Source organism: Pongo pygmaeus, chromosome 19, assembly GCF_028885625.2.
Source record: "Pongo pygmaeus isolate AG05252 chromosome 19, NHGRI_mPonPyg2-v2.0_pri, whole genome shotgun sequence".
Classification (NCBI taxonomy): Eukaryota; Metazoa; Chordata; class Mammalia; order Primates; family Hominidae; genus Pongo; species Pongo pygmaeus.
Genome location: NC_072392.2, coordinates 22,484,609 through 22,507,153, shown reverse-complemented (window position 1 = coordinate 22,507,153; position 22,545 = coordinate 22,484,609). Strand labels below are relative to the sequence as shown.

Below are 22,545 nucleotides of genomic sequence, written 5' to 3'. Positions count from 1 at the left end.
TGTTTCTTTGTTTGAGCACCAATAAATAACCTGGGTTCCCAGAGCTCAGGGCCTTCACAGCCTCCATAGTAGCGTTGGCCCCCGGTCCCACTTTCTTGTCTTTTCTCATTCCTTTGACTCCGCTAGACTTCGTAGCCCCCACAGCCTGGTGTTGAGCCTGATCACCCCAACATGCCCAAACTGCGCCGATCTATCCTTCATCCCCAATGCCCACCACCAGTCTCCCCAGCCACCTCATGGGAAGAGGGCCAGATGGGCTTCCTGTCCCCAGAGACTGTCTAGGAAGCCATCAGAGCAGGCTGCCTGTGCCTCTCTCCTAGCAACAAATGGCCTTAGGAAGTATTTGGGGGTGGGATAACATGGTGATCGCTGTGGGGCTGTGTCCCAAATCAACACCTCTCCAGCTGGCCAAGGGCAAGTGTTTCCCAGGAGCCAGGCCAGGGCAGGCTGGTGGTTGTGCCACGTGCACCAGGAGTCGGCTCCAGGGTCCTCCAAGCCTGGGCCCTGCAGTCGGCAACCCTCACCCTCTCGTGCCTGTGCTTGGGGTTCAGAGGTGGCAAGAGGTGTTTGGGCCCTACATGCTTCTTGAGGGGAACTGTAGGAACCAGGCATGAGGAAGTGAGGAGTGGGTGCTGACTGTGAGTGATTCAAACCCTGACTGCCCCAGCATCCAACACTCACATGCATGCACATGTGCCTACTCAGCCAGACACAACACACAACTATGCATGCTGACATGCACTTGCTCGGAGGCATGGGCACAGACATGCATTTATTTGTTTTTGTTTTTATTTTTTTGAGACAGAGTCTTGCCCTGTTGCCAGGCTGGAGTGCAGTGGTGTGATCTCAGCTCACTGCAACCTCTGCCTCCTGGGTTCAAGCCATTCTCCTACCTGAGCCTCCTTGAGTAACTAGGACTACAGGTGTGAGCCACCACACCCAGCTAATTTTTGTATTTTTAGTAGAGACAGAGTTTCAGCATGTTGGCCAGGATGGTCTCGATCTATTGGCCTCGTCATCCACCCGCCTCGGCCTCCCAAAGTGCTGGGATTAAAGGTGTGAGCCACTGTGCCCAGCCATTTTAAGTGTTCTTTTTATAATTTTTATGTTTAGAGAGGGATCTTTCTCTCTTCCCCATGTTGGATTGCAGTGGTGGTATCCTAGCTCACTGCTGCCTCAACCTCCTGAGCCCAAGCGAGACTCCCTCCACAGCCCTGCCAGTAGCTGAGAATACAGGCCCACATCACCATGCCCAGCATTTAAACAATTTTTTTGTACAGATGGGGTCTTGCTATGTTGCCCAGGCTGATCTCAAACTGCTGGGCTCAAGTGATCCTCCTACCTCAGCCTCCCAAAGTCCTGGCATTACAGGCATGAGCCACGATGCTCAGCCCTGTTTATTCATTAGATTTGAGTTGCAAATCTTCAAAGTTCATCCATATTTGTAGGCTGTATAAATATTCCATTCATTTTAATAACTGAATAGTATCCCCCCATGCACATATAATACATGTTGCTCATTTATTCATCTGTTGATGAACAATTGGGCTGTTTCTAGCTTTTGGCTATTGTGAATATGCTGCTCTGAATGTTAGGACACTAGTATCTGGTTTTTTAAAAATTGTATTTTATTTTTTGATAAGTTATTGGGGTACAGGTGGTATTTGGTTACATGAGTAGGTTCTTTAGTGGTGATTTCTGAGATTTTGGTCCACCCATCACCCAAGCAGTATACACCACACCATATTTGTTGTCTTTTATCCCTCGCCCTCCTCCCACTCTTCCCCCCAAGTCCCCAACATCCATTGTATGATTCTTATGCCTTTGCATCCTCATAGTTTAGCTCCCACATATCAGTGAGAACATATGATGTTTGGTTTTCCATTCCTGAGTTCAAGTATCTGTTTGCAACCCTGCTGCCAGGGTTGCACATCTACTTAGAAGTGGAATTACTGGGTCATATGGTAGTTTTATGTTTGACTTTTTGAGGAACTGCCAAACTTATCCACATTATACATTATATATTCCCTTGAGCAATGTGTGAGAGTTCCAATTCCTTCACGTCTCCAACACTGGCTATTTTCCATTTGTTTTATAATAGCATCCTAATGAGTGTAAAATGATGTCTCATTGTGGTTTTGATTTGCATTTCCCTAATGACTATGAAGTTGAGCATCTTTTCATGTGTGGATGCTGGAAGTGGGGACACCGTGACAGGACGGTAGCCTTGGCATTACCTTAGCAGCAGCCTAGGATGGGGGCCAGGGAGCATGAACGAGGGTGAGGAGGGAGAGGAAGGGGGAGAGAGAAAGAGATAGATGGGGAGAGGGAAGAGAGAGAGGTGGAAAGCGAAAGATGGGTACAGAGAGATGGGGGAGAGACAGAGGAGGCTGAGAAGGAGAAGAGGATGGAGAGAGCAGAGAAAGAGAGATGGGGAAAGGGCAAGAGATGAGAAGAGAGACAGAGAAGCCAGAGAGGCAGAGGGGGAGAAAGGGAGAGAGGGAGAGAGAGACAGAGCAGGAGGTTGCCCTGTGCTCAGGTCCTCAGGAAGGAGCCCACCCCAGGTGGAATGCAAGGACTCCAGAGACTGGGGAAGGGGTGGGGTCACTGGGTCTGGCCCCTGTCACTTGGAAGGGGTGGTAGAATGGGGCTCCTCGGGCCGGAGGGCATCTTGGGGTGTGGCAGGACTGGTTTGGGTGTTTTCTGGAGCACTCAGGTACAGCAGAACCATTGGATGACTTTGTCTTGTGGGATGGTGGTGGATGAGGTCATGGATACCCTGCATGTGCATGGGTGAGGGGATATTATTGACAAGTATGAGCAGGTACAGGTGGGGCTGCTCCCTCAAGGGAGGTGGGGGGCCCCACCTCCTTCACTGTGCCTGGTCAAAGGCCCCTGGGCTCCCTAAGATCACAGGACCGGGACAGGCTGTCCATGCCCTTGGGACCCCAAGTGCCTCAACTTGCCCCACTCTCCCTGGCCCCCTCTGGGTCACAGGGACGCCAAGCTGGGGCAGCAGTGGACACGGAGCATGAGCATGTTGACATGTGGAAATTCATTGATCGCCTCGGGATTGTGTGGTGAGTCCTCAGTCCCCTGACACATCAGTCTCCCCTCAGGGACAGGTTTTATTTTTAGAAAGATCTCTCTGAGGCAGGACATGTCTCTCCAGCTCGGGCCAACCTCCTCTCCAGGGTTGGAACTCCTCCCTGCGTCTCCTGCAGGTCCAGCCCATGGTCAGGATTAGGGCAGAGCCCAGAGGCTCTGCAGATGCTGAAGCCAGCATGATCAAGTGTTCCACCGATGCCTCTGGAATCTACAGTCAAGAGACCAAACCAGCTGTGCAACTTGGAGCAAGTATCTCATCTATAAAAAGAGGGGGTTTTGGCCTGGAGAGGTGGCTCACACCTATAATCCCAGCACTTTGAGGAGCCAAGGCAGGAGGATTGCTTGAGCCCAGGAGTTCGAGACCAGCCTGGGGAGTACAGCAATACCCCCATCTCTACAAAAAATTTCAAAAATTAGCCAGGTGTTGTGGTGTGTGCCCATAGTCCCAGCTACTTGGGAGGCTGAGGAGGGAAGATTCACTTGGGCCCAGGAGGTAAAGGCTGCAGTGAGTTGTAATCACGCCACTGGACTCCAGCCTGGACCCTGTCTCAAAAAAAAAAAAAAAAAAAGAAAGAAAAAAAAAAAAAAGGAAAGAAATCCTATCACATGCTATTAATACAACAGGGATGAGCCTGAGAACATTATGCTAAGTGAAACAAACCAGTCACCAAAAGACAAGCACTGTATGATTCAACTTTTATGAGGTCCCTAAAGTAGTCAAGTTTAGGCCGGGCATGGTGGCTCACACCTGTAATCCCAGCACTTTGGGAGGCCGAGGTGGGAGGATCATCTGAGGTCAAGAGTTCCAGACCAGCCTGGCCAATATGGTGAAGCCCTGTCTCTACTAAAAATACAAAAATTAGCCAGGAGTGGTGGCGGGCGACTGTAATCTCAGCTGCTCAGGAGGCTGAGGCAGGAGAATCGCTTGAACCAGGAGGTGGAGGTTGCAGTGAGCCGAGATCGCCCCACTGCACTCCAGCCTGGGCATCCCAGCAAGACTCAGTCTCAAAAAAAATTTTAAAGTAACTACATGCAGTGGCTCATGTCTGTAATCTCAGAGATTTGGAAGGCTGAGGTGGGAGAACTGCTTGAGGCCAGGAGTTCAAGACCAGCTAGGCAACATAGTGAGATCTCAGCTCTACAAAAAATTTTAAAAATGATCTAAGTATAGTGGCTTGCACCTATAGTCCTAGCTACTTGGAAGGCTGAGGTGGGAGGATCACTTGAACTCAGGAGTTGGAGATTGCAGTGAGCTTTGATTGTACCACTGCACTTCAGCTGGAGCAATAGAGTGAGACCCTATCTCTAAAAAAAAATAAATAGGCCAGGCCCGGCGTGGTGGCTCACATTTGTAATCTCAGCACTTTGGGAGGCCGAGGTGGGCGGATCACCTGAGGTCAGGAGTTCGAGACCAGCCTGACCAACATGGAAAAACCCCATCTCTACTAAAAATACAAAATTAGCCAGGCATGGTGGTGCATGCCTGTATTCCCAGCTATTGAGGAGGCTGAGGCAGGAGAACTGCTTGAACCTGGGAGGCGGAGGTTGCGGTGAGCTGAGATTGCACCATTGCACTCCACCCTGGGCAACAAGAGCAAAACTCATTCTCAAAAAAATAAAAATAAATAAAAAATAAATAGGCCAGATGTGGTGGCTCACACCTGTAAGCCTAGTAATATGGAAGGCTAAGGTGGGAAGACTGCTTGAGGCCAGGAGTTTGAAACCAGCCTCGGCAACATAGCAAGATCTCGTGTCTATTAAAAATTAGCCTGGTGTGGTGGTACGCACCTGTAGTCCTAGCTACACAGAGGCTGAGGCAGGAGGATTACTTGAGCCCAGGAGTTTGAGGCTGCAATGAGTTGAGATTGCACCACTGCACTCCAGCCTGGGCAAGACGAGACCTTGTCATTCATTTATTCATACATACATAACATTTTGTTTTAAACCCAGAACTTTGTTTTTAGGTTTGCATCAAGCAAAGTCGTTAATGTTAGGTCAACATTGTTTTCTTTTTTTTTCTGAGATGGAGTCTTGCTGGAGTGCAGTGGTGTGATCTCAGCTCACTGCAACCTCTGCCTCCCAAGTTCAAGCGATTCTTCTACCTCAGCCTCCACAGTAGCTGGGATTACAGGCATGCACCTCCACACCCAGCTAATTTTTGTATTTTTAGTACAGACGGGGTTTCGACATGTTGGCCAGGCTGGTCTTGAATTCCTGACCTCAGGTGATCCACCTGCCTCAGCCTTCTGAAGTGCTGGGATTACAGGTGTGAACCACCATGCCTTGCCTATTGTTTTCAAATATTGCCTTTGATTATAAATAATGTTCCAAAGATAGATTAATATTAAATTATATTAGCAAAATGTGATAATGAAAACGTGTAATAATTACCTTTTATTTTTATTATTTTTTTTGAGATGGATTCTCGCTCTGTCACCCAGGCTGGAGTGCAGTGGCGCGATCTCAGCTCACTGCAAACTCCACCTCCCAGCTTCACACCATTCTGCTGCCTCAGCCTCCCGAGTAGCTGGGACTACAGGCACCAGCCACCAGGCCCAGCTAATTTTTTTGTATTTCTTTTTAGTAGAAACGGGGTTTCACCATGTTAGCCAGGATGGTCTCCATCTCCTGACCTTGTGATCCACCCAACTGGGCCTCCCAAAGTGCTGGGATTACAGGCATGAGCCACTGCACCCGGCCAATAATTACCTTTTAAAAGAGCCCTTTAACTGGCTGGGCACAGTGGCTCACACCTGTAATCCCAACACTTCAGGAGACCAAGGCGGGTGGATCATGAGGTCAGGAGATCGAGATCAGCCTGGCTAATGTGGTGAAACCCCATCTCTACTAAACAAAAAACAAACAAACAAACAAAAAAGTTAGTCAGGCATGGTAGCGCACGCCTATAGTCCCAGCTACTTGGGAGGCTGAGGCAGGAGAATTGCCTGAACCTGGGAGGCGGAGGTTGCTGTGAGCTGAGATTGTGCCACTGCACTCCAGCCTCGTGACAGAGCGATACTCCGTGTAATTGAAAAAAGAAAAAAAAAAAAAAGTCCTTTAACATGAATAAACGATGTAATTACACTTCTATTTAAGTTGTGGTTTTTTGGTTTTTTTTAAATTTAGAAACAGGGTCTCATTCTGTCACCCCAGCTGGAGTGCACTGGCAAAATCATAGCTCACTGCAGCCTTTGATTTCCTGGGTTCATGCAATACTCCACCTCAGTCTCTTGAGTAGCTGAGACTACAGACGCATGCCACCATACCTGGCTAATTTTTAAATTTTGTTTTGGAGACAGCATCTCACTATATTGCCCAGGCTGGTCTCAAATTCCTAGCCTCAAATGATCCTCTGCCCTGGCCTCTTAAAGCACCGGGATTAAAGGGGTGAGCCACCACACTCAGTCCCCTTCTTAAAAATGTAGAAAACATCACCCCTTGCTCGATACATTGCTGTGAGAATTGAATGAAATATTAGTTTTGAAAACACCTGGTGTGGACCGGGTGCAGTGGCTCACAGCTCTAATCCTAGCACTCTGGGAGGCCAAGGCAGGTGGATTGCTTGAGCTCAGGAGATGGAGATCAGCCTGGCCAACATGGTGAAACTCTGTCTCTACAAAAAATTAGCTGGGTGCGGTGGTGTGTGCCTGTAGTCCCAGTGACTCAGAAGGCTGAGGTGGGAGGATGGCTTGGGTCCAGGAGGCCAAGGCTGCAGTGAACCTTGATCACACCACTGCACTTCAGCCTGGGTGAGAGACAGACCATGTCTCAAAAAGGAAAAAAAAAAAAAAAAGAAAACACCTGATGTTAACAAAATACCTTAGCCTGAAAGAAGAAAGAAAGGAAGGAAAAAGAAAAAGAAAGGAGAGAGAGAAAGAAAGAAAACAGCTGGTGAATTCTTCAAGGCACAGTGCAAAAGTTAGTTATTCACAATAGGAGAAAGACAATGCCTTCAACTTGATTCTCAGTCTGCCACATAGAGCTTCAGGGCCATCTCAGGACAGAATGGCAATTCCTTCTCCAAGGGTGACCTTTCTTTCTGTTTCCTTTGGGACAAAAATGCACACATTTGCAAAAGCCATGTCGAATTCTGTAATTTATTTTCTTTGCCTGATGATGACTGTAAAAAACAAAAATGAACATAACACTGTAATTCTGAGGGTGAAAGAGTCAACTGATAGCCACTGCATGTGTAAATCCAACATTTATAATGCAGAAACGGTTTTTGGTAATCCAGATTCAGCCTCTACTTCCACACCATTTCCAATACAGACTCGATGACTCACATGGCAACGGCCACCTTCTGCAGCATCCCTCAGATGACACTGACCTTTTCTAGACAGAGGCCACACACCAGTCCAGTGGCTCAATACTCCTTGCAAACCAGCCTATTTTTTAGAAAGCCCCCAAAGAACTGTGAAATGTGCCCCTGAGTACACCTGTGCTGAGCTCTTCAGTGTGATCACATGCTGGGAGTAAAAGAGTTCTGTCAGAGAGCAGGTGTGGAACAGAAATCCTACAGTTGGGAAGCTTGTTGTTTTCTGAAATTTCCAAATTGTTTAGGTCCTAGGCTGATTGAGTACTCCCTATGACTGTGTCAGAACCAGGCCTTTGAAGAGATTCACATACCTCTGGCCCGGGTACCCCTCAGAGTATTTGTTATTTAAGCAAGAGCCTAGGGCCTCCAAAACTGCTTGGCTGGCAAAATTCTCCATGGCAATCAGCTCCAATCCAACCCTCTGCCGGTTACTCTCCTCCTTAATGATTTTGTAAACCTTATGAGAAGAACACAGATGCTTGATATTCGGAAATTTTAGTTTAAAATAGACACTCTTTCACATTAATATTGATTGTGCCTTCAGAAGCTGACCTTAACCCAAATAACATCAAGGACTCTCATAACACTTAAGGAATAGAATGAATCCTTCTCAAAGGTTTTAGTATCTGAGAAAGCACTAATCAATGAATTAAGAAAAACAAAATGATGGCCAGGCACGGTGGCTCACGACTGTAATCCCAGCACTTTGGGAGGCAGAGGCTGGTGGATCACCCGAGGTCAGGAGTTCTCTACCAGCCAACATGGTAAAACCCCATCTCTACTAAAAATACAAAACTTGGCTGGGCACAGTGGCTCATGCCTGTAATCCCAGCACTTTGGGAGGCCAAGGTGGGAGGATCACCTGAGGTCGGGAGTTCGAGACCAGCCTGACCAACATGGAGAAACCCTGTCTCTACTAAAAAATACAAAATTAGCTGGGTGTGGTGGCACATGTCTGTAATCTCACCTATTCGGGAGGCTGAGGCAGGAGAATCGCTTGAACTCAGGAGGCAGAGGTGGTGGTGAGCCGAGATCGCGCCATTGCACTCCAGCCTGGGCGACAAGAATGAAACCCTGTCTCAAAAAAAAAAAACCTTAGACGGGTGTGGTAGCAGGCACCTATAATCTCAGCTACTCGGGGGGCCGAGGCAGGAGAATCCATTGAACCTGGGAGGTGGAGGATGCAGTGAGCCGAGATTGCACCACAGCACTCCAGCCTGGGAAACAAGAGCGAGACTTCATCTCAAAAAAGAAAAACAAAATGATTGAAGAGAAAGTTATTTTTAAGTGTCCCACCTAATTTTTAACACCACCATCCTGTTATTTTTATCCCTACATTTCACCAAGTTTCTCCCTCCCTGAAACTTATTCCTCGTTCCTCTTCCTTAAAAGAAAAGATGCTTTAGGCCAGGCGCAGTGGCTCACACCTGTACTCCCAGCACTTTGGGAGGCCGAGGTGGATGGATCACGAGGTTAGGAGATCGAGACCATCCTGACTAACACGGTGAAACCCCGTCTCTACTAAAAAATACAAAAAATTAGCCGGGTGTGGTGGCAGGCACCTGTAGTCCCAGCTACTCGGGGTGCTGAGGCAGGAGAATGGCATGAACCCGGGAGGTGGAGCTTGCAGTGAGCCGAGATCACGCCACTGCACTCCAGCCTGGGCAACAGAGCGAGACTCCGTCTCAAAAAAAAAAAAAAAAAAATTAGCTGGCTATGGTGGTGGGTGCCTGTAATCCCAGCTACTCAGGAGGCTGAGGCTGGAGAATCCCTTGAACCCAGGAGGTAGAGGTTACAGTGAGCCAAGATCACGCCATTGCATTCCAGCCTGGGCAACAAGAGTGAAACTCTGTCTCAAAAAATAAACAAACAAGTAAAATAAAATAAAATAAAGGTGCTTCCAGATGTCTACATAGATCTATATTCCCTGTGAACTGTCAGGAAAGGGTCAACTGTCAGTGACCTCTCCCCCTTCTCTGCTTTCCTCCAGAGCACCCTGCACAGTGGTCCACACTTTGAAGAAACCCAGCAATCTTTAAATTTACCCTCAAAGGATTTGTAGCCATTTTGTCTGCCACCACCTCTAAATCCAGCAGGATAATACTCATTTCAAGGCTATCCCTAATTAATCTGTAATTAGAACTAGAGATTTAAATGAAGGCCTCCAACATAAAAACATCTGTGAAGACCCCACAAATCTCACCTCAACATCACTGTCTTTGAGGGGTTGTGCCAGCATCTTGTCATGTGAGGACCACAGGTCAGCCTCCTTGTGGGCCCCGTTGACTGGCATCGTCATTGCACTGGTTCGAAGCTGACTAAAAAAATGGGAAAAACATGTGTAGCTTCCAGAATTAAATTTATTTTTTTATTTTATTTATTTTTTATTTATTTTTGAGATGTAGTCTTTGTTGCCCAGGCTGGAGTGCAGTGGCGTGATCTCGGCTCACTGCAACCTCTGCCTCCCAGGTTCAAGAGATTCTCCTGCCTCTGTCTTCCAACTACAGGCGCATGCCACCACGCCCGGCTAAGTTTCTGTATTTTTAGTTGAGATGAGGTTTCACTGTGTTAGCCAGGATGGTCTCAATCTCCTGACCTTGTCATCCTCCCACGTCAGCTTCCCAAAGTGCTGGGATTACAGGCGTCAGCCACCGTGCCCCACCTATTTATTTTTATTTTTTTGAGACAAGAGTCTCACTCTGTCACCCAGGCTGGAGTGCAATGCCGTGATCTTGGCTCACTGCAACCTCCGCCTCCTGGGTTCAAGTGATTCTCCTGCCTCAGCCTCCCGAGTAGCTGGGACTATAGGCGTGCACCACTGTGCCTGGCTAATTTGTGTATTTTTCATAGAGATGGAGTTTTACCATGCTGGTCAGGCTGGTCTTGAACTCCTCTCAAGAGATCCACCTGCCTCGGCCTCCCAAAGGGCTGGGATTACAGGCGTGAGCCACCATGCCCAGCCCAAGCATTACACTGAATGAAAGCTCATCACAACCTGTTAGTTCTATCAAGTTGCTAAACTAACACTTTTTTTAGCCTTTCCCTCAGAATTGCTTGGTAAACACGAGCATGTTCTACTGCAAAACCACTGTGTGGAACTTCGGGTTCCTTTCTGAACTGCAGACATCAGTTCATCTCCCTCAGAAATGAGAACTGACCCTCCTCCCCACCTGCAGGGAGCCCAACTCCGCCTCCTCTCAGCCAAACTTCTCATGGGTATAGCTTATGTCTCACAACTAAACTAAGTTCCTTGAAGGTAAGGACTGAGTGTTACTTTTTAAAAAAATCTCCTGTGGTACCCAACACTGCTATACATGAAGAATATTTTCTGGTCAGGCACGGTGGCTCATACCTGTAATCCCAGCACTTTGGGAGGCTGAGGTGGGCAGATCACAAGGTCTGGAGTTCGAGACCATCCTGGCCAATCTGGTGAAACCCTGTCTCTACTAAAAATACAAAAAATGAGCTGGACGTTGTGGCACGCGCCTGTAGTCCCAGCTACTCGGGAGGCTGAGGCAGGAGAATCGCTTGAATCTGGGAGGCAGAGCTTGCAGTGAGCCGAGATCACACCACTGCACTCCAGCCTGGCCACAGAGCAAGACTCCACCTCAAAAAAAAAAAAAAAGAGTATTTTCCAAATGACTGAACAGATGAATCATTGACTTCAAACAATTCCACTGGCAGGGAACTGGCAGGCTCTCATAAAATAGTAAGTATTCACTATTTAGCAACTTTTCAAAAGATTTTTTGGGACACACAAGTTAATGATGAACAGGACATAGGCAGTTGGGATCATCTTTCCAGGATGACCACCAGTAATATTTTATAAATGATAATGTAAGTACAGCAAATAGCACGTATTCACTCAGTCTGGACACACTTCTGCAGGCTCCAGAAAAATGTAAATGGGAGTTTTGCTATAAGAAGGGCCTCAAAAATCTTTATATGATTTTTGAATATATAAGGGCCTCATTTTAATCCTAGCAACACTTTGATGTGTTAATTTATTTCATACTTCAAGTAATGAAATTGAGGCTCAGGGCCAGGCATGGCAACTCACACCTGTAATCCCAGCACTTTGGGAGGCCAGGAGTTCCAGACCAGCCTGGGCATTGCTACAAAAAAAAAATTAGCTGGGCATGGTGGGATGGGCCTATAGTCCTAGCTACTGGGCTAGGACTCTTTTTTTTTTTTTTGAGACGGAGTCTCACTCTGTCACCCGGGCTGGAGTACAGCGGCGCAATCTCGGCTCACTGCAAGCTCCGCCTCCTGAGTTCACGCCATTCTCCTGCCTCAGCCTCCTGAGTAGCCAGGATTACAGGCGCCCACCACCATGCCCGGCTAATTTTTTTTTTTATCTTTTCAGTAGAGACAGGGTTTCACCGGTCAGCCAGGATGGTCTCGATCTCCTGACCTCATGATCCACATGTCTCGGCCTCCCAAAGTGCTGGGATTACAGGCATGAGCCACCGTGCCCGGCCTAGGCTAGGACTCAAAACAAACAAACAAACAAACAAACAAAACTAAAGAAAGAAAAATAAATGACGTTAGAAAAGTGAAATACCATGGCCGGGCGCGGTGGGTCATGCCTGTAATCCCAGCACTTTGGGAGGCCGAGGTGGGCAGATCATGAGGTCAGGCAATCCAGACCATCCTGGCCTACACGGTGAAACCCCATCTCTACTAAAAATACAAAAATTAGCCGGGTGTAATGACTCACACCTGTAATCCCAGCTACTCGGGAGGCTGAGGCAGGAGAATCGCTTGAACCTGGGAGTCGGAGGTTGCAGTGAGCCAAGATCACCACTGCACTCCAGGCTGGCAACAGAGCAAGACTCTGTCTCAAAGAAAAGTAAAATATCTTAGCCCAGGGCTGCACAGAAAGTTAGCCACAGAGGTAGGACTCGAAACCCCAAAGCACATGTTCTAAGTACTCCACAGAGTTCCTGTGAAGCTGTTAGTTCAAATATGTACTTGGGCTGGGTGTGGTGGCTCATGCCTGTAATTCCAGCACTTTGGGAGGCTGAGGCAGGAGGATCACTTGAGCCCAGGAGTTCAAGACCAGCCTGACCAACATGGCAAAACCCCGTCTCTACTAAAAATACAAATATTAGCCAGGTGTGGTGGCATATGCCTGTAATCCCAGCTACTCTGGAGGCTGAGGCATGAGAATCACTTGAACCCAGGAGGCAGAGGTTGCAGTGAGCCCAGATCATGCCACTGCACTCCAGCCTGGGTGACTAAGTGAGACTCTGTCAAAAAAAAAAAGTATATATATATATATATATATAAATATTCACTCACGGTTCAGGAGGCTCAAAGTCAGGAATCAAACTGTTGGCAAGGTCATTTGAAGCCTCGAAGGGGGATCCTTCCTTGACTCCTCCAGCGTCTGGAGGCTACTGGCCATCCTGGTGTTACTAAAACACCAGGGGTTCCGTCTAGGGCCTGCCACTCACCTCACAGAAAGCCAATCAGTGAGACAACGATTATTGCCGAGAAAGAAGGCTTTAATAAGGTGCTGCAGCTGAGGGGATGGGAGGGATTTATCCCAGGAATGCAGGGGGTGGTTCAACATAAGAAAATCAATTAATGTAATATACCACATTAGTAGAACAAAGGGAAAAAAACAGTCACTCCAGCTGACACAGAAAAAGCATCTAATAAATTCTAACATTTCATCATTAAAACATACATAAAACTATGAAACGAGAGGAATTGCCTCAACATTATAAAAGATATTTGTGAAAAACCCACAGTTATCATCATACTTAATGGCAAAAGACTAAAAGCTTTCCCCCTAAGATCAGGAACAAGACACAGAGGTTCACTTTTACCACTGCTAGTCAACATTTTACTAGAAGTTGTAGCCAAAGCCTTTAGGTAAGAAAAAGCAATAAGAGGCACCAAACTGGGAAAGAAAAAATAAAACTATCTCTCTAAATATAGAAAATGCCAAGGAATACTCACACAAAAATTACTAGAGCTAATAAGCAAATTCAGCAAAGTTTCAGAACACAAGATCAACTCACGAAAACCAGTTGTATTTTTTTGTTGTTGACTTTTTTTTTTTTTTAGGAGTTTTTCTTTTGTTGCCCAGGCTAGACTGCAATGGCTGGATCTTGGCTCACTGCAACCTCGGCCTCCCGGGTTCAAGTGATTCTCCAGCCTCAGCCTCCCAAGTAGCTGGGATTACAGGTGCCCACCACCACGCTTAGCTAATTTTTGTATTTTTAGTAGAGATGAAGTTTCACCATGTTGGCCAGGCTGGTCTCAAATTCCTGACCTCAGGTGTTCCGCCCGCCTCGGCCTCCCAAAATGCTGATGATAGACATGAGTCACCGCTCCCGGTCCAGTTGTGTTTTTATACACTAGCAAGGAACAGTTCAAAAATGTAATTAAGAAATCCGTGGCTGGGCGCAGTGGCTCACGCCTATAATCCCAGCAATTTGGGAGGCTGAGGCGGGCGGATCATGAGATCAGGAGATCGAGACCATCCTGGCTAACATGGTGAAACCCCGTCTCTACTAAAAAATACAAAAAAAAAAAAAAATTAGCTGGGCATGGTGGTGAGCGCCTGTAATCCCAGCTACTCGGGAGGCTGAGGCAGGAGAATGGCATGAACCCAGGAGGCGGAGCTTGCAGTGAGCTGAGATGGCACCACTGCACTCCAGCCTGGGTGACTGAGTGAGACTCCATCTCAAAAAAAAAAAAAAAAAAAAGAAAAAAGAAAACCGCTGGGTGTGGTGGCTCACGCCTGTAGTCCCACTACTTTGAGAGACTTAGGCGGGTGGATCCCTTGAGCCCAGGAGTTCAAGATCAGCCTGGGCAATGTGGTGAAACCCCTTCCCTACAAAAAAACATAAAAAATTAGCCGGGTGTGATGGCATGTGCCTGTGGTCCCAGCTATTCAGGAAGCTGACGTGGGAGGATCACCTGAGCCCTGGAGGTCAAGGCTGCAGTGAGCCGTCATGCATCATTGCACTCCAGCCTAAAAAAGGAGTGAAATTCTGCAATATGTTACAACATGAATGAACCTTGAAAACAAATATAAGTGAAATAAGCCAGATACTAAAAGACAATATTGCAAGTTTCCACTTATAGAGGTACCTACAAGAATCAAATTCATAGAGACAGAAAGTAGAATAGTGGTTAAAGGCTCTGGGCAGAGGGAGGAAAGGGAAGTTTGTTTTCTGGGTACAGAGTTTCAGTTTGGGATATCGAAAGAGTTCTGGAGATAAATAATGGTGATGGTTACATACCAATGGCTACATGAATGTACTTAATGCCACTGAATTGTATATGTGAAAAATGGTTAAGATGGTACATTTTATGTCTATTGTATACCATCTCCCCTAAAAAAATTGTTTTTAAGAGTCAAGATCTCACTGTCTCCCACGCTGGGGTGCAGTGGGGCGATCAAAGCTCACTGCAGCTTCGGACTCAGCCAGCTTCCCTGGCTCAAGCGATCATCCTGTTCACCCTCCCCAGTAGCTGGGACTACAGGCTGTGCCCCCACGCCCAGCTCATTTTTTATTTTTTATTTTTCCCCCCTTGGTAGAGACGGGATTCTGCTATATTGCCTAGGCTAGTCTTGAACTCATAGAACAAAGTATCCTCTTGCCTGGACCGCGGCGTGGGGTCTCAAAACACCGGGATCACCGGATTACAGGCGGCGCAACACACCAGGAGAAACGCTTCCCGTTTTAAAAATTCAGGTTGTGATTGGCTGTCATTCCGTATTATGCTAATTTAGCATGCCTGCTTTTAAACTTTTTAAATTAAAACAATTTTTTAAAATTACGTTTCCACTTAAAACGTTAAAATGTGTTGTTAAGTGATAGTAGTCGAAAAGATGTTATTGCTAATATATTTTCCTATTTATTTCCCAATGGAATCAGAAATAGTGAAACTGTCTCGCCATCACTTAAAAGTGTACGGCGGATGTGGACCTAGCATAGGCTAGGGCAATTGTGTTAAGACTATACTTTCAGGGATCATTTCTATAGTTCGTTACTAGAGAAGTTTCTCTGAATGTGTGGAGTACCGAAAACCACGAGGAAGAACTACCGCGTCCTGTCCTGAGCGTGAAACCGGCTTTCAGTGTTGCTTTTCTGCAACTACTATTTGCCTCTGATGATCGTTCTTACTGTTCCTTTCGGAGAGTAAGAGGGAGAGAACGCAGTCTGAGTGGGTTTCGTATTTTCCAATGGTTTAAGGAGAGAAAGTGGTTTGATTGTTTTGGTTTCGCTTTCTTGTATCCATCCCACGATGGAGTGCAGTGGCGCGATCTCGGCTCAGTGCAGGCTCCGCCTCCCGGGTTCATGCCGTTTTCCTACCTCAGCCTCCCAAGTAGTACGAGGCACTATAGGCGCGTTCCACCACGGCCGGCTAATGTTTGTTTTGTTCGTATTTTTAGTAGAAACGGGGTTTCACCGTGTTAGCCAGGATGGTCTCCATCTCCTGACCTCGTGATCCGCCAGCCTCGGCCTTGCTAAATGCTGGGATTACAGGCGAGAGTCACCTCGCCCGGCCTCGATTCAATCTTTATCTTTACAGACGGGATGCTATGATGTGTTCTACCTTTTTTTTTCCGTATTTTTCTCTTTTCCCCTCCTTACTATCTCCTCCTGCCCCCGCTTTTTCTTACCTTAACCATTTTTGGATACGGTAGCTGTCTGAGTTTCCCCAATTCGAAATGTTTTCTGTTCCTGCGTTTTGAGCCATGGGAGACAGCCAGCGGTGTAGGTGGCTCTCTTTAAAGAGAGTTACAAAGGAAAGCAATTTAGTATTCACCTAACTACTCTTGGGTGCTATGCTTATTTCTATGTTTCTTTAGTAAAGTAAAATCTTACATCAGCTTTTTTCTTTTCTTTTTGAGACAGAGTCTCGCTCGGTCACCCAGGCTGGAGTGCAATGGCGCGATCTCGGCTCATTGTAACCTCTGCCTCCCTGGTTCAAGCAATTCTCATGCCTCAGCCTCCCTGGTAGCTGGGACCACAGGCACCCTGCCACCACGCCCGGCTAATTTTTTTGTATTTTTAGTAGAGATGGGGTTTCACCATGTTGGCCAGGCTGGTCTGGAACTCCTGACCTCAGGTGATCCGCCTGCCGTGCAGGTCCCCCAAATATATATCTTTTTAAACTTTGCTAATCTGCCTTTACAAAAGGGATATATAGGCCGGGCGTGGTGGGTCACGCCCATAATCCCAGCACTTTGGGAGGCAGAGGCGTCATTGCACTCAGCCTGGGCTACAGAGTAAGACTCCATCTCAAAAACAAACAAACAAAAAAAACCCGGATATATAATAACTTGCTTTTCCCATTTAACAGTGTATGTCTGTCTCTAGGCCAACTGATAAGAGATCCAAGTTATTCATTTGAACGGTGCTTAACACTTTGTCATTTGTATGTAACCATAATTTCTTCATCCATACCTGTACAGAAGGATAATATTTATTATTACTTTGCAGTTTTTGCCACTAGAAACAAGGCTTTGATAAAATACCTTGTAATATATATTTACATAACGAGTTTTGTGTCGTTTTGTTTTTTTGAGATGGAGTCTCCTGTCACCCAGGCTGGAGTGCAATGGCACGATCTTGGCTCACTGCAACTTCCTTCTCCTGGGTTCAAGTGATTCTCCTGCTTCAACCTCCTGAGTAGCTAGGATTACAGGCACACGCCACCACGTCTGGCTAATTTTTTTTTTTTTTCTTTTTGAGACGGAATCTCGCTTTGTTGCCCAGGCTGGAGTGCTGTGGCGTGATCTGGGCTCACTGCAAGTTCCGCCTCCTGGGTTCATGCCATTCTCCTGTCTCAGCCTACCGAGTAGCTGGGACTACAGGCACCCACCACCACGCCCAGCTAATTTTTTGTATTTTTAGTAGAGACGGGGTTTCACCGTGTTAGCCAGGATGGTCTCGATCTCCTGACCTTGTGATCCACCTGCCTCAGCCTGCCAAAGTTCTAGGATTACAGGCGTGAGCCACCGCGCCTGGCCACATCCGGCTAATTTTTGTATGTTTAGTAGAGATAGGGTTTCACCATATTGGCTAGGCTGGTCTTGAACTCCTTTTTTTTTTTTTTTTTTTGACGGAGTCGCTATTCATTTTAATAAGTCACCACAGAAAGAAATGCCCAAACTGAACACCACTTGTCTCTCCAGCCCAAAATGTGGGGAATTCTTTTTGGTGGCCAGAATTCATTGCCTAACCAGACATCTCCTCAACACCAGTACCATCCACTGGCTGTTATTTTAAAATTCTGGGCTGTTATGCTATCTATCAGTACCATTCTTACCCACTGAGGGTTTAATGTAAAACATACAGACAAAAATCACTGTCTTCAGGAAGCTCCTATTTTAGTAGGAGAGAAAGAAAATTTAAAAAATATAAGTTTTTAGAAAACGCTCTAGGCTGGGCACAGAGACTCATGCCTATAATCTCAGCACTTTGGGAGGCGAGATGGGAGGATCACTTGAGGCCAGAAGTTCAAGACCAGCCTAGGCAACATAGGGAGACCCTCATCTCTACAAAAAATAAAAACAAAAAAATCCCTTTTGTAATTAGCCAGGCATGGTGGTGAGCACCTGTAGTCCCAGCTACTCAGGAGGCTGAGGCAGAAGGATTGCTACAGCCCAGGGGCTCAAGGCTGCAGTGAGTTATGATTGCACTACTGCACTCCAGCCTGGGTGACAGAGTGAGACCCTATCTCTAAAAACTAATAATTAATATTTTGTATTAATATGAAACTCTATGAAGAAATTGAAGCAGGGTAAGTAGATACAGAGTAATAGCGTGGAGGCTGGTGATGGCAGTTGAGCAGGCACCTGAACAACGATGGAGAAGCCATATGTTGACAGTGTCCCAGGAGGTGTGAACTGCAGATGGAAAAGTCTGGAGGCTGGAAAAACTTTGACCCATTTAAGGAACTGCAAGAAGGCCAGGGAGACAGCTGAAGCTTAATGGGAAAGGAAGAGAGCAGGGGGAGATGAATTAGAAGTAGGCAGGGGCCAGATGACATGTCCTATGGTGAGGAACTTGGATTCCATTCTAACTTTAATGGAAACTCACTGGAGAGTTTTGAGCTGGTGCTGACATGTTCTCAAATGCATTTTTTTTTTTTTTTTTTTTTTGTATTTTACTTTTTTTTTTTATTTTTTCTGAAGTATTTATTGATCATTCTTGGGTGTTTCTCGGAGAGGGGGATATAGCAGGGTCATAGGATAATAGTGGAGAGAAGGTCAGGAGATAAACACATGAACAAAGGTCTCTGGTTTTCCTAGGCAGAGGACCCTGCGGCCTTCTGCAGTGTTTGTGCCCCTGAGTACTTGAGATTAGGGAGTGGTGATGACTCTTAAAGAGCATGCTGCCTTCAAGCATCTGTTTAACAAAGCACATCTTGCACCACCCTTAATCCATTTAACCCTGAGTTGACACAGCACATGTTTCAGAGAGCAGGGGGCTGGGGGAAAGGCCATAGATCAACAGCATCCCAAGGCAGAAGAATTTCTCCTAGTCAGAACAAAATGGAGTCTCCTATGCCCACCTCTTTCTACACAGACACAGCAACAATCTGATCTCTCCTTCCTTTCCCCACACTTCCTCCCCTTCTCTTCAACAAAACCGCCATCGTCCTCATGGCCCGCTCCCGATGGTCGCTGTCTCTTCGGAGCTGTTGGGTACACCTCCCAGATAGGGCAGCCGGGCAGAGGCGCTCCTCACCTCCCAGACAGGGCGGCTGGGCAGAGGCGCCCCTCGCTTCCCAGACGGGGCCGCCCGGGCAGAGGCGCTCCTCTCCTCCCAGATGGGGCGGCCGGGCAGAGGCGCTCCTCACTTCCCCGACGGGGCCGCCCGGGCAGAGGCGCTCCTCGCTTCCCAGACGGGGCCGCCCGGGCAGAGGCGCTCCTCAGTTCCTCCCAGACCGGGTGGCAGCCGGGCAGAGGCGCTCCTCACCTCCCAGACGGGGCGGCCGGGCAGAGGCGCTCCTCACTTCCCAGAGGGGGCGGCCGGGCAGAGGCGCTCCTCACTTCCCAGACGGGGCGGCCGGGCAGAGACGCTCCTCACTTCCTCCCAGATGGGGTGGCGGCCAGGCAGAGGCGCTCCTCACTTCCCAGACTGGGCAGCCGGGCAGAGGCGCTCCTCACCTCCTAGACGGGGCGACCAGGCAGAGGCGCTCCTCACTTCCCAGACAGTGTGGCGGCTGGGCAGAGGTGCTCCTCCCTTCCCAGATGGGGCAGCCAGGCAGAGGCGCTCCTCACTTCCCAGATGGTGTGGCGGCCGGGCAGAGGTGCTCCTCCCTTCCCAGATGGGGCAGCCAGGCAGAGGCGCTCCTCACTTTCTCCCAGACGGGGTGGCAGCCAGGCAGAGGCGCTCCTCACTTCCCAGAGGGGGCGGCCGGGCAGAGGTGCTCCTCACTTCCTCCCAGATGGGGTGGCAGCCGGGCAGAGGCACTCCTCACCTCCCAGACGGGGCGGCCGGGCAGAGGTGCCCCTCATCTCCCAGACGGGGCGGCCGGGCAGAGGTGCTCCTCATCTCCCAGACGGGGCAGCCGGGCAGAGGTGCTCCTCACTTCCTCCCAGACGGGGTGACGGCCGGGCAGAGGCGCTCCTCACCTCCCAGACGGGGCGGCCGGGCAGAGGCGCTCCTCACCTCCCAGACGGAGTGGTCAGGCAGAGGCGCTCCTCACTTCCCATATGGGGTGGCGGCCGGGCAGAGGCGCTCCTCACTTCCCAGATGGGGCAGCCGGGCAGAGGTGCTCCTCACTTCCTCCCAGACGGGGTGGCAGCCGGGCAGAGGCGCTCCTCACCTCCCAGACGGGGTGGCCGGGCAGAGGCGCTCCTCCCTTCCCAGACGGAGTGGCCAGGCAGAGGCGCTCCTCACCTCCCAGAGTGGGCGGCCAGGCAGAGGCGCTCCTCACCTCCCAGACGGGGCGGCCGGGCAGAGGCACTCCTCACCTCCCAGAGTGGGCGGCCGGGCAGAGGCGCTCCTCACTTCCCAGAATGGGCGGCCGGGCAGAGGCGCTCCTCACTTCCCATAGGGGGTGGCAGCCGGGCAGAGGCGCTCCTCACTTCCCAGATGGGGCAGCTGGGCAGAGGTGCTCCTCACTTCCTCCCAGACGGGGTGGCGGCCAGGCAGAGGCGCTCCTCACCTCCCAGACGGGGCGGCCGGGCAGAGGCACTCCTCACCTCCCAGACGGGGCGGCTGGGCAGAGGCGCTCCTCACCTCCCAGAAGGGGCGGCTGGGCAGAGGCGCTCCTCACTTCCCATATGGGGTGGCAGCCGGGCAGAGGCGCTCCTCACTTCCCAGACGGGGTGGCGGCCAGGCAGAGGCGCTCCTCACTTCCCAGATAGGGCAACAGGGCAGAGGCGCTCCTCACTTCCTCCCAGACGGGGCGGCCGGGCAGAGGTGCTCCTCATCTCCCAGACGGGGCAGCCGGGCAGAGGCGCTCCTCACTTGCTCCCAGACGGGGTGGCAGCCGGGCAGAGGCGCTCCTCACATCCCAGATGATGGGCGGCCGGGCAGAGACACTCCTCACTTCCTAGACGGGGTGGCGGTGGGGCAGAGGCTGTAATCTTAGCACTTTAAGAGGCCAAGGCAGGAGGCTGGTAGGTGGAGGTTGCAGAGAGCCGAGATCACACCACTGCACTCCAGCCTGAGCACCATTGAGCATTGAGTGAGCGAGACTCCGTCTGCAATCCCAGCACCTCGGGAGGCCGAGGCAGGCAGATCACTCGAGGCCAGGAGCTGGAGACCAGCCCGGTCAACACGGCGAAACCCCGTCTCCACCAAAAATACAAAAGCCATTCAGGCGTGGCGGCGCGCGACTGCAATCCCAGGCACTCGGCAGGCCGAGGCAGGAGAGTCACAGGAGCCCGAGGCAGGGAGGTTGCAGCGAGCCGAGATCCCGGCAGTACAGTCCAGCTTCGGCAACAGAGGGAGACCGAAAAAAGAAGGAGAGGGAGACCGAAAAAGGGAGAGGGAGAGGGAGAGGGAGAGGGAGAGGGAGAGGGAGAGGGAGATGGAGAGGGAGAGGGAGAGGGAGAGGGCTGAACTCCTTATCTCAAGTGATCCATCCTCCTCAGCCTCCCAAAATGCTGGGATAACAGGCAAGAGCCACTGCACCTGGCCAACATAGTGAGGGTGTTTTTTTTTTTCGTTTTTGTTTTGTTTTATTTATTTATTTATTTATTTGAGATGGTGTCTCGCTCTGTCACCCAGGCTGGAGTGCAGTGATGCGATCTTGGCTCACTGCAACCTCTGCCTCTCGGGTTCAAGTGATTCTCCTGCGTCGGCTTCCTGAGTAGCTGAGATTACAGGTGTGCACCACCATGCCCAGCCAATTTTTTTTTTTTTTTTGAGACAGAGTCTCACTCTGTCGCCCAGGCGTGAGTGCAATAGCTCGATCTTGGGTCACTGCAGTCTCCACCTCCCGGGTTTCCTGCCTCAGCCTCCTGAGTAGCTGGGACTACAGGCACCTACCACCACGTCTGGCTAGTTTTTATATTTTTAGTAGAGACGGGGTTTCACCGTGTTAGCCAGGATGGTCTCCATCTCCTGACCTCATGATCTGCCCGCCTCGGCCTCCCAAAGTGCTGGGATTACAGGCGTGACCCACCGTGCCCGGCCATGCCCAGCTAATTTTTGTATTTTTCGTACAGACAGGGTTTCCCCATGTCAGCCAGGCTGGTGTTGAACTCCTGACCTCAGGTGATTCACCTGCCTCGGCCTCCCAAAGTGCTGGGATTACAGGCATGAGCCACAGCTCCTGGCCTGTTTTTTGTTTTTTTTGAGACGGAGTCTCACTCTGTTGCCCAGGCTGAAGTGCAATAGTGTGATCTCGGCTCACTGCAACTTCCGCCTCCCGGGTTCAAGCAGTTCTCCCACCTCAGCCTCCCAAGTAGCCGGGACTACAGGCATGTGCCACTACGCCCTGCTAATTTTTGTATTTTTAGTAGAGATGAGGTTTCACTATGTTGGTCAGGCTGGTCTCGAACTCTTGACCTCAGATGATCTGCTTGCTTCAGCCTCCCAAAGTGGTGGGATTACAGGCGTAAGCCACTGTGCCCAACCCGTGAGTTTTTAATATCCAAAGTAAGATTTCTGGGTCAAGCTTTT

At 49.3% G+C, this 22,545-nt stretch overlaps 1 protein-coding gene and 1 non-coding gene across 2 annotated transcripts; one reads left to right on the top strand and one right to left on the bottom strand.

Annotated features, from left to right (window-relative positions):
- Nucleotides 1–7,694: 7,694 nt before the first annotated feature.
- LOC129017533 (serine hydroxymethyltransferase, cytosolic-like) lies at nt 7,695–9,734 on the bottom strand. The gene is made up of 2 exons (XM_063657035.1): nt 9,630–9,734; nt 7,695–7,883 (listed from the first exon to the last, which is right to left on the bottom strand). Exons 1-2 carry the CDS (start codon nt 9,723–9,725, stop codon nt 7,695–7,697), a joined length of 285 nt encoding a protein of 94 aa, XP_063513105.1. The 5' UTR covers nt 9,726–9,734.
- A 5,670-nt stretch (nt 9,735–15,404) lies between these two features.
- LOC129018575 (small nucleolar RNA U3) lies at nt 15,405–15,621 on the top strand. The gene has a single exon (XR_008495382.2). It is a non-coding gene; the product is annotated as a small nucleolar RNA U3 (small nucleolar RNA).
- The last annotated feature ends 6,924 nt before the right edge of the window (nt 15,622–22,545 follow it).

Excerpts from the sequence above, each read along its gene's own strand:
- LOC129017533 (XM_063657035.1), bottom strand. The coding sequence starts at position 9,725 with ATGACGATGCCAGTCAACGGGGCCCACAAGGAGGCTGACCTGTGGTCC. Across the intron at positions 7,884-9,629 it reads TCAAAGACAGTGATGTTGAG|GTTTACAAAATCATTAAGGA; the intron begins GTGAGATTTGTG and ends TCTTCTCATAAG.